General features: G+C 38.9%; 1 protein-coding gene across 1 annotated transcript in view; it reads right to left on the bottom strand.

Annotated features, from left to right (window-relative positions):
- Pkhd1 (PKHD1 ciliary IPT domain containing fibrocystin/polyductin) overlaps positions 1–12,380 on the bottom strand; it is a 563,112-nt gene that overhangs the window by 296,384 nt on the left and 254,348 nt on the right. The window contains exons 49-50 of the mRNA XM_008825215.3: positions 1,643–1,820; positions 164–359 (exon numbers count right to left, since the gene is read on the bottom strand). Of these exons, the coding sequence (XP_008823437.1) occupies positions 164–359; positions 1,643–1,820 (374 nt within the window). The remainder of the gene's footprint in view (positions 1–163; positions 360–1,642; positions 1,821–12,380) is intronic.

Genomic DNA, 12,380 nt, shown 5'->3' with positions numbered 1-12,380 from the left:
AATCCAGATTGTTTGACTTCAGATCAGACTCATTTTATTATAACACATAGCACAGCCGTCTCCTCTAGTTCTTCATATCACAGCACAAATGTCTGAAATACAGGAATAAAGGAAGGTTTCTGACTATATGCCCTCAAAAATAAGTATGCAGTTAGATACTTACCCATATAAATGAGTCGCCTCAACTGGCTATTGAAGAACCAATCGCAGCCTTTGTCCTGACCAGGCAATGGATGAGCTGGGAGAGCCTGACCCACCTGACTCCCACATCTGATGAGGATGTCAGGATAGGGTGGGAGGTCTTTGTGCACCACCAGGAGGTAGTTCCTAGGAGCAAAGCTGTCAAATGTTGCTGAGTACTGAAGAGGAGAAAAGCACAATAAGTCTCAGTCAGTCATGAACTCTCTCCTCTCGAAAAGAGTCAAAGTAACACAGAGTGAGTTGTTTACGGTTAGGAAAGCTCAAAGCCAGACTATGTCTCTCTCATGGTAAATAGGCATACTTGAACCTATTCCATAATAAGTGTATAATCAAGCTACAAAATCATCAAATGTGCAAACTTAAGCTGTGAAATTCTTGTTCAGAGCCACAATTAACAAAGAAGGAAACTGAGACCCAGACAAGTGAACTGACTTCTCTTGGGACAGACAGCAGTAAGAGATTGGGCCATGTCCAGAATTCTCACCTAGTTTCCTCACAACAGGAAGAGACAGGCAGTAGTAGTAGCATCCAGCATTTATAACAGCAATAGCTAACGCCAATGGGGCATTTGCTGCATGGTCAGCACTATTCATTTGATGTATTCAGTCCTTGAGCAACCTCGTAGATAGATAGATAGATAGATAGATAGATAGATGATGATAGATGATAGATGGATAGAGATAAATAGATAGATAGATAGACAGAAAAGTAGAAAGGCAGATATCCTTTTGATGGCCATGGTGAGAAGATCAAAAGAGACTCTGTTCTGACTTCCTCATAAGTACAGTGCACCTAAAGCAGCTTCTAACTCCCTAAGGTCGACTCTCATGACAATGTGGAAGGATTTTTGTAACAAAGGAAGAGAGAACTGTATAAAAAGGAGATAACTCAGCTCAAAGGAGCCCATTGAATGACTTCTTCCCTTTATAAGTTAATTTTTTATTATTGTTATTGTTACTGGAAAATGTCCCCACTTTTCCTCTTGGCTGTTCCTCTTCACTCCCCCAACCCAGCTTGGAGAAGCAGATTCTTATCTGCAAGTTTATCTTCAACCACAAGGTGGCAGTATGAAACATAGAAATGAACTGTTAAGATACCTGCGCTATTATCACTTAAAGCTGGGACAAGTTGGTGTCTAATGTGCACTTTAAAAAAAAAAAAAGTAACTATGAGGAATGTTTAATGCTTAGAGTCTACTTTATATAGATTAATAAGTTTTAAATTTCAGGCAGAACAATTTTTTTGCATTCAAGATGGGACGTAAACATTCTAAAACTGTCTCATTTCACAAACCAAATTTCATTCGTTTATATGTCATTTAGCAAAAGTGCTGCTTCGGTTTCCTTTATAGGCATTAGATACTATTTACAGCCTCTTCCTTCACAGACGGACAGATGGGGACCCCTTACTAGGGATGAGACTTACGAGTGACTGAGATTACCTGTAAAGATCTATCGATCCAAGGACTCTGAAACTGTAGTGTGTAGGTTTCTTGATCCAAAAGCAGAGCCATCCAGCCATGATGGCTAGACAACGTGTCACATACATAATTGACAGTGGTTGTCTTATTTCTGCTGTCAGTCATGGTTAAATTCTTAGAAACACCAAGGGCATTCATTCTAGAGCGATACAAAATAAGAAGTTAAAATTAAAGAGTTCCGTGATTATTTTCCCATTCTAAATCTAATGCCTGCCTGTTTCATTGATTGTAATCGTCTTTCTGTTCTCTCCTGTGTGTCTTGGCCCTTTGTCTCTGTGTGTATGGAGGTTTTCATAGTCTATGTAGGTAAGCAAAGCCCACTAGGAAGTTACCACTGTATCACTTACGCGTTACTGTGTGGTACAAATAGGTAGCATTTCCTCATACCTGAGACCGCTAATAAATGCCACCTTAGTGACTGCACATGGGCCAAGATGAAAGGCACTGATTTAACAAATAAAGGTCTTCAGCAAGAGTTTTGCCAGGTACCAAGTTTGTTCACAGAAGAAAGCACGTTATTTTTGGTAGTTTGATATTCCTGTAGGAGCCTTGATGTAGGCTCAGGATTGATGTGCCTAGACTATTAGGTACCTTCCCAGCTTCCCATAGAAATGGTATCAGTAGCCATCTCTAGAATGAAGAGGTGACCTGGCTTCTTTCCCAGGGACTGGTCTAGTCACCAGAACTCACTGCTGTGACTGCACCTCTATATTCTTGTTTGTTTGTAAAAAATATGGATTGTTATTACTTTAAGTTAGAGATGTGTCCTTCTTCCTTTTAGTAATCTCTGTGCCAGCGCAAGCCACTGCACACATTGGTACTAAATGTATTCATTAAAGGATTGAAGAGTGATCCAATAAGATCTTCCAAAAACTGTCAGTGCTGTTTTGCTAATTTATATAAAGGTTTTCATGTGGAACTGCATTTTACCAAGTGAGAAAACCAAGGCAGATTGTGACAATATCAGAACCCCCTGCATTTTTCTATATCGGTCCATCCAAGAAAGCAATTTTTAAGACTTTATTAGAACATAAACAGATTGGCTTACATGTTAAGACTCTAAAACTGAGTTGAAAGTGACCTTGAAAATAAAGATTTTTTAAATTATATGCACATATAACTGTCTTTCCCCTGTCGTTTACATTTCAGGAGAACATTTAACTGAGACATTTTACTACAAGCAGATAAGTAAGTTTAAGCTCTGAAAATAAAGATAAACAAGGTAAGTGGGACATGAGTGCATTTAAAACCAGTTTGTAACCCAATGTCATATTAAGAAAAGGAAACCTTTTTCTGAGAGATAATAATTTCTGCTCTATCACCCAGCTTGCCATATCTCCTGGGTTCAAACTAGACTCTTGCTTTAGACTCCTATGTAAGTGAAACGACAGCTGAGAGAGCAATGTTAAATGCCTAAGTAACCAGGAGGTAGGAGATCTGAAATTCCAGGCCTCCACGGGCCACGTAGAGAGATCCTGTTTCAAATAAACAAAATGATATCAATAATACACCAACAAATTAAAGTCAAAGAATTAAAATACAAATGCAAATTTTCATATACTAGGGCATGTGAACTTGGGCAAGTTAAACTCTGTTCAAATAAACAAAATGATATCAATAATACACCAACAAATTAAAGTCAAAGAATGTAAAATACAAATGCAAATTTTCATATAGTAGGGCATGTGAACTTGGGCAAGTTAAACTCTGTCCAAATTTTGGTTTTCTTCCTTGTAAAACAGCACGTTTAAACTTCGCTGCAGTACAGCCTTGAGACCATCGGCACGAAACACTCAGTGGCCACCAGAAGCCCCTTCAGCATCCACTTGCAGCAGCTTGAGAATCTCAGAGGAGGCATATTGAGTGCTCTTTACCACTTATTTGAATGTCTAGACCATCACATGTAGCCAGCAGTGGTGACTGAAACTGTTATTTAGAAAGAACACATTCAAGAACCACACAGTGGAGTTACAAAATAAAATTGCAAAGACAAATCATGATGTTTAAATTTATTTTTATTTTTGTGTGTGTTTTGCCTGCATGTGTGTAAGTGCACACAGAAACCAGAAGAGGACATCAGATCCCCTAGAACTGGAGTTGGTTATTAGCCACCAAGTAGGTGCTGGGAACTGAACCCAGGTCCTCTGGAAGAGCAGCCAGTGATCATAACCACTGAGCCATCTCTTCATCCCTTCATAATATTTTAAATAAGTATTCAGTTTTCTGTTGAGCTATATTTACAGTTAGCCTGGGGCACACACTGCCACAAGCCACATGTTGGACATGCCTAAGAGGTTTGTCTGTAATGTTTGGTCAATTTAAAACACAATCACACTGGGGCTGGAGAAATGGTTTGGCAGTTAAGAGTGTATACTGCTCTTCCAGAGGACCCAAGTTCAGTTCCCAGTACTCAAGAGGGGCATTTCACAACTGCCTGTATTTCCGGCTTCAGGAACTCCAATGTCCTCTTCTGAACTCAATGGGCATCTGTACTCACAGGTATCTTCCTACACACACACACAAACACATTTACATATTAAAGATAAAAAGCAAATCTTTAAAAACTTGAGCTTTGCAATTTCATTTTATTTTATTATTTTTATTTTATGTGTATGATTGTTATGCCTGCATGTAGGTAAATGCACCCTTATCATGCAATGCCTGCAGAGGACAGAAGAGGCTGTCAGATCCCCTAGAACTGGAGTTACAGACAATTGTTAGCTGCCATGTGGGTGCTAGGATTCGGACCTGGATCTTCTGTAAGAACAGTCAATGTTCTTAACCGCTGAGCCATCTCTCCAGCCCAGAGCTTTGCAATTTTCATGTTACTGAACATTAGCCCTGGCAGTGTGGCACTTAATATATATTTCTTGTGAGATTAAATGTATTTGTTTACTCTATTAATGAAATAAGAGGGATCAAAAACATTTAGAGCACTCGGGAATAAAAGAAATTATTCTTTCCTCAGATTTACCCCACCAGTGTTATCTAAATCTTTAGGAAGCTTAGATGGGGGGAAATTTCCTTTCTCTCTTTAGGCTTGAGATACTTAGGGTTTACCTCCTCAGTTTACATCAGTATTTGTACTAGAATTACTGAGTAACCCTTAGCTCATATTCTTGGATTCAGGATGGACAGGAAGGTGATGTGCTCTAACTTCTAATACATTGAAAAATTTCCCTCCGTGGTGTTTCATCTTGTCCCTACTCCAAGTTGTAATTTTTCATTATTGTTATTGTTTGATCCAGGGCTTTATTATATAGCCAAGGCTGGCCTTAAACTCACTATGCAGTTCAGATTACCCTTGACTTCCCAATCCTTCTGCCTCAGCCTCCAAGGTACTAGGATTGCAGGCATGTGTTACCACACCCAGATAAGACCATAAAATGTAGAGACCCTTTAGCGTGCTAAACTTTCTGCCTTACTACTTGCCACATATCATTCTGCCTGTCTCTTCTTCTGATTGAACTCATGGGTCCCAGCAGAGTATCCAGCATCATTTTCCTAACTAATACATTTTAAATAGACATCTGAGAAATAAACATAAAATTAAAATGACAAAAGGAGATAAGTTCAAACCAAGAAACATCAAAGAGGTAGACGAGTTGTCTGTAGAAGGCAGTGCGCTCTAGATCTAGGATGTGCTTTGCCACAGTTCAGAGAACCAATATAAATGATCCACATTTCACAGTACATCTTTCAGCTTCCACAGAGATAGAAAGACTCCAAACAATGAGCTACAAGGCCTAATCCAGAAGAGACTAACTGATAAATCAGAACTCCTAATTATTTATTTACTGTATGAAATAAAAGTTGTCCCTCATATCATTACAATTCAAAAAATATTTGTTTGGGGGGGTGGCTAGAGAGATGGTTCAGTGGTTAAAAGTACTAGCTGCTCTTGCAGAGGACCTAGTTTGAATCCTAACACACACACATGGCAGTTTACAACCATCTAAGTAACTCCAGTTCCGGGGGATCTGATGCCCTCTTCTGTTTTCTATGAGCATTGCACAACACAGGTGCATGTACATGCATGCAGGCAATACACTTATTAAATAAATAAATAAATAAATAAATAAATAAATAAATAAATAAATAGAAAAAGGATAAATTATTTAATGAATTAAAAGTCTTAAATATGCCAAAATATGGCAACCAGCTATCTTATGATATTTCTCCCTAACAAAGAATTCTATACAGAAAATCAATTCTTACAAACTTATTAGTCAAAGAAAATGAACATTTGATCATAAGTGTAAGAGTATGGGACAGAAGAGATGTTGAGTGTGCACTGCTCAACACCTAGGGCAGAGGGCTCACACCCACCTGTAATTCTGAACTCCAGGGAATCTAATACCTTCCTCAGCCCTCTTCATACATTAGACTCATATGATACCCACACAGAGACATGCATCCATGCATGTCATTAAAAATAAAATAAGTTATAAGTTATAAGCCATCAGAGTTTGATAAGTCAACCCCAAAACATATATTTACCAAAATGACCTTTATACTTACATTGCTGGTTGGAAATCCTCTTTGTAGTATGTACAATGTACTTGAAGTAGGTCATGAATTTTAAAAATACTAAGGTTTCCATGGGAATTCATATTTCTTTCATCCTACTCAAGTGCTGTCAATTAAACTGCTTCAGAAAACTTCCTTTTTAAAATATTTTTATTGATTTGAGAATTTCATAGAATGCATTTTGATCATAGTCAGACCCTTCCTCCTCTCCCGTCTATCTTCTACCCCCCTACCACAACTTTATGTCCTCTACTATTATTTGTTTTTTTTTTTTCCTAAGGCCTATCAAATCTAATCTGTGTTTCCCAAGTGCTCTTGCATGTGCATGTGTACATCTAACTCTTGGAGTTTGGTCAGTCTACCAGACATCATCCCAGTAAGGAAAACTCACTCTTCTTTCCCAACATCTATCAATTGCCTATGAACTGTCTAGCCACAGGGTCTTGGCCATGATAACAGTGTCAGGTATGCACGCCATCTTGTGAAGCAGACCTTAAACTCAGACCTTAAATTAGAAGATTGTTGGTTACTCCCACAATACTCATGCCACTATTGCTCCAGCAGGTATTTTGCCAAGTCATTTGTTATTGTAGCTCATAGGATTCACAGGTGGGGAGGGTTGATGACTACCTGACTCTGCCAGTAACATTCATAGCACATTCTAGTACTAGGAAAGCTAGCCAGCAGAGATGTAGCTTTAAGGTCAGTATTAGCTTCGTTTTTTCTTGTTTGTTCTGAAACTCATGTATGTAGTGTCTTAAGCACTAGGGTCTTACCATCCAGTTCTGTTGGAAAACCAAGTGCAATGGCAAAAGTCTCTTTTTCTGTTTAATGTTCAATGATTTCTACGTTCGTATTGGTCTGCTGTTCTCCAAAGGGTGTCCACCCTTCTGCCACCTCAGTACTTCAGAACTTTGGAGTTATTGACTCTAGACACCTTGATGAACAGATCCAACAAATGGTGGTCTCTGGGAGGGGGGAGCTTTTCATGGAGTTTCTACTCCCAGGTTATCATTGAGACTGAAGACCCCCCTTTCAACAGATAGTTGTAGGTGATTCATGGATTCCAGCATGCCCATGATGTTCCATAGGGCCTCATAATTCTGGGCCTGATACCATTACTTTCCTGGGGATTTGTTAGCTCCAACTCTGTGTGTAGCAAGACCTATTGAGCTTCTCCATATGCAGTGCACATCAGTACTCCACACACCAGTCTGTTTTAAAGCTTTCTTTGAGTTAAACTTAATCTCCAGGAACTAGGTTTTGTCTCTTGTCACCATGAGCATCATCTTAAGTGTCATCAGTATCTTTGTAGCAGTTACAGTCTCTGAAGACTATGAACTAACCACTATGCTCTCCTCTATCTGCTGGGACCAGTATTTTTCTTTCTCCTCTTCCTTTTCCTAGGCCAGCTCATCATATGGGACCAGGGATCTACAGTGATCTTTCTGAGGTCCTGAGGTTTGGAGACATCTACCTTCACCATCAACCAAGAGCTGGCAATCTTGCATTATAAGCCATTGACTTTCTCCTCATGATTCTCTTTCATGAACAGCAACTTAGCCTTGAGAGCCTTCAACTTCTATCTCAAGGAGCAACCAAGTGATAGTGGTGTTATCAGTGACCTTGCAACCTTGGGCTATTGCTCTCTATAGACTGGCACATAACCAGCTTCATCTTATACCTAACTCTAAAGTGATCAAAAACAAGACAAGCATTGCTAATGTGCAGAAGGATATGGACATGGCCTATGGGATTGTCAAAGATCTTAGCACTCAGCTTTATGATAGTCTTGAAGTAATGCCCTTATTCTGACCTGGAGCTCTCTCTTTGAGTATTCTTGAATTCTGTTCTTCAGGTTTTAATGATCAGTCTCCAGTTTCCTGGAGGCCAGGGGGTCATTTGGCTCTTGCATAGTTTCTGACACTGTGTGCTGCCCATCCACACCTAAACCTCTGCCATCCCCACAACCAGAACCCTGGACCCTTAACAACCTGAAAGCTGAAAAAGTGGAACATAGATATCTGGTCATCTGAGTCCCCCAGAGCTGCATACACATAGGCCACATCGCTGGTCAACCAAACTCATGCATGGTGACCAGGTAGAGCAGGTCGTGAAAGGTAGGGCAGGTTGTAAAGTTCATGTTGGCTGGGCCACTAAAATCAATTTTAATTATACTCCAAACAAAACCCTTTTTGTTCAAATACATCCAATCCTAGCTATCATTCATAGCACATTAAATTTTTAAATATTACCTCAATATCTGTCAGTATACTATTTTGAATAGATAGCTTCATAAATGTTTTTTTTAACTCTAGGAATGTCTTCCCAAGAATCTGCCTGGATACTCTGAATATAATTATTTGGTAAATTGCTATCATACCTCATTTATTAATCAAATTTTAGGGTGCTGTATCTCTTGAGTCAGTTTCTATAAATGATTGCAATTTCTTTTCTGAAAAAAAAACTTTTAGACCATTTCTCTAGTTTCTGAAGGCCCTTGTAAATATGCCTTGCTTTTTAATGTGGTTAAAAGTCTAACTGCTAGTATTGATGACGTTGTACTTATCTTTGGGACTTCTGTACCATCTGTGTGATGTTCTTCTCTTCCAGTCAGCACATAACAATGTGATGCTGTCACTTAGCCAACCAGAGACCCACCACAGCACGTTGTGATCCTAGATAACTTTTCTTTCTTTCTTTTCATTCCCAGATCACTCTTGTGAAGCCCTGATCCTGTCAAACATCTTTCATCTATACCAAACGAGGTTTATTCAGGATGTAGTTTCCCGGGCAGCCATGAGCAGGCCAACTTTCTATAGTGTAAGTAAAGGAGAAAACACCAAACATAACTTTATCACAACTGGTGGTAGAAAGGATCATATGTTACATTCTAAAAAGAAAATTGAAAAGGCTTATCTCCCTGCAGGCAAGACTGACATTATCAGGGGCCCCAAATTCAAAGTCAGATCAGTACCTGTCCTTCTAGGCTAAATGCCAGCACTGATGGTGGTGGGCTCCTCTGAAAGGCACCAAAAGAACATCAAGAGTCAAAGAACACCATGAAGAGAATTTACCAACCATAATTACTACAATCTTTGCTTGCCCTAAATAGCCACCAATTTCCCTGTGCCCTAAATAGCCACCAATCTCCCTCTCTTTACTCTTAATGAAGCAAAGGAGCACAAAAGTATTTCTAATTTGGAGGAGCCAAGGGAGTCTGCATGGCCCATTAGCAGCAGAGAGCTTCATTACGAGGAGAAGAAGTCTCTCCCTGAACTTCTCATGGTTTTATGTTCAAGAAATCAGGAGGCAACCAGTCAGTTTTAAATGTTAACCCTTATGTGCCCACAGGCAACAGTCCCTGTGTATGATCAGAAACACAAAAACACTGCTCCTTTCAAGTTTGGCTCCTTCATTTTTGTTCTTTTTTATAGTAAGCTATCTTTTTAAAATGCTTTTTTTTTTGCTCTTGAGACTTTCATAAGGCATATAATGAAATATCATCATTTCTCTGGCCCCTCCATTTCCCTTTCCAACTCCCTGCGTATTTTCTTCATCACATCTTTCTCCTAACTTCATGCCTTTCCCCCTTCTTCTGTTGTTGTTGTTCTTGCTGCTGTTACAGCCCACTAAGTCCAGTTTAGTGCTGCCAATTTGTGTGTGGGTACAGAGTCATCTACTGAAGCATGGGAACCACACTTTTTAAAAGAATATGATCCTTTAGGAAAATCTATTGGTAAAATTTACTAATTAGCACACCGACTTACTATTCTAGTTCTGTAACAGTAATGTATCGAGTGGCTATGTACTATAGAGCACTGCTGGATGCACACTGCCCACAAAGGATTTGTTAGGCAGTCAACAATGCCGGCGAGAACAAATATTAACTCCCTGGTTTATGTTTACCATTAGCCTGTTTTTCCTGAGGGTCCCTATCTCTGAATATTAACAAAAACATTGCCATTGAGTTCAAAATATCCTCAATTCTGAACAATTGAGAAATAAATCCTTTATAATTACACATTTGCTTGGGTACACAGATCATAATAGCCACAAATGGTGCTGCAAGCAGCTCCTAAGTATTGCCACTGCTATCGTGCACATATGAACCAAAAGAACATCAAAATTTTGAGCAATGCCAATAAAACCTTGTGGCATGCCTTTGAATGAGCAGTCTTGAAAACGCCTCATGTCTGATGACCTGCTGCCATTTAGTGATACTTCATTCCAATTAATTTTTTCAATATATATGTATATATGATATATATCATGTATATACATATGATATATATATGAGGGAGAGAGAGAGAATTTCAAAAATGCTTAAGTATTCTGCTTCCTTACTAAGGCAACAAACCTAAAGAAAGGAAAGCGTACAACATCCAAGTCTTCCATGAATGTAACAGCTCACAAATTATACACAATAGAAGTACTTATAGAGAGTCAGATCATATGATACGACAATCTGTGTTTCTGGAGCACATACTCCACTATCTGTCCTTCATGACTTGTCAAAAGTTAGCTTCTTGTCTTTAAGTTAGCTAAGGCAATAACTTATTGCAGTGATATCCAAGGATGAGCCTTGCATCTCCTCTAAGGCACCATGCTGTTTGCAGTAGACATATCTGCTGCCATATTAGGACACTACTTGTTGCTTGCTCTGTTTTAACCTGTGAAAAGATGATGCTTCACCCATCATGCTACTTGGGTGATCCTTTATACACAATGGTATCTCTTCTCCACACCTTCCTAAGTCTAGCTAGAAAGCCATCCTCAGAGAGAACATCTTCCTTGGAGCTATGCAGATGGAAGGTAAGCAACTACTCACCAGGGTTATTGAAAATAATTGTGTGTGTGTATACTAGGTAGAAAGATGGAGTCAGTTCTGTTGACCCCCTTGTGTATATACACCTGGTGCTGACTACAGCTCATGGACAGACAGCAGCTCATGGACAGACAGTCTATCGTTGGACACTCCCTCAACTCTATGTTCATCACCATGTTGCAGTTTCAAATAAATCAAATGAAATTCTGTTCATTATTGTATAACGCAAATACTACAGCTCTAGGCTTTTTATTCTGGGGTGTTTGCTGGTAAAATGTTGTACCCTTTTATTATCTATTAAATTTAATAATCATATAGTGTTGTTGATGGTATTTCTCAGTTTGATGGCCACCGTGATTTTTAGATGGTTTCCTCTTTTACTTCTGTGACCTCTGCTGCCAAAAGAGGATAATACATCTTGAAATCTTCATGTCTCACAGGGTGCTTTTTTAAAAGGACTGAAAGATACCATTAGTGATGCTATGCCTATTTATCCCTAGGAAGGAGAGTTAGGCGATTATTAGACGAAAAGCTAGGCCAAAATTTCCATTTGAACTCTTCTTTACTTTTCCATTCACAGAGGCAGGGGGTGCCTCATACTTTGAACAGTGGCACATTAAGAGCAGCGACATAGGCAAAAACTGAACGCAAGCACTACAGGAGAGGATATTAAGCAAGATCTAAGATGCAAGGTGATCAACAAGAACATTAACCTTTTCTTTTCCAGAAGTAGGAAGGAGGAGACATAAGACATAAGGGCACAATGAATGGAATCCTGGGTTCTGGATGACTTCAGATTCTGTGACCACTGGGGGATTTTATTACATCAATATAATGTCATGTGATGATTGGAAAATTTTTCCCTTTCTTTGGAAATCAGATTAACTTACATTTGAGTATATGTAATTCTCTTGTCAGGCCTGTTTTCTCCTAAATATAAAAATCTACAGCATCCTATTCAATTAGTAGTATGCCTATGTGTTGTTTTATAAACAACACACACAATATTAACTTGTTTAAGGTGTGCTGCATTGAGCATTCGTATGTCTGGCAATAACCCCGTGAAATAAAAAAAATTATGGTCACTTTACTGATATGAGAAATTAATTAAAAAGAAGTGAAGTAACATGCTCAAGGGAACACACACACACACACACACACATATGGCATCAAAACTATTCTTTATACATTCAGATGATTCCCAACTGAATCTCTTTTCTTCAGTCTCTGAAAACTAATGTTGATTGTACAACCTACAAAACTCAAACAGATGGTTGGCCAACCTAAGAAACATTGCAAGCTCTTTTAATTCCCCAAGTCACTAATTGGAAGGCAGAATCA

The sequence above is a fragment of the Nannospalax galili genome, unplaced genomic scaffold, assembly GCF_000622305.1.
Source record: "Nannospalax galili isolate Female #2095 unplaced genomic scaffold, S.galili_v1.0 scaffold329, whole genome shotgun sequence".
NCBI classification, from domain to species: domain Eukaryota; kingdom Metazoa; phylum Chordata; class Mammalia; order Rodentia; family Spalacidae; genus Nannospalax; species Nannospalax galili.
Note: the sequence above shows the minus strand (reverse complement) of the source record. Positions and strands in the feature narration are given on the sequence as shown.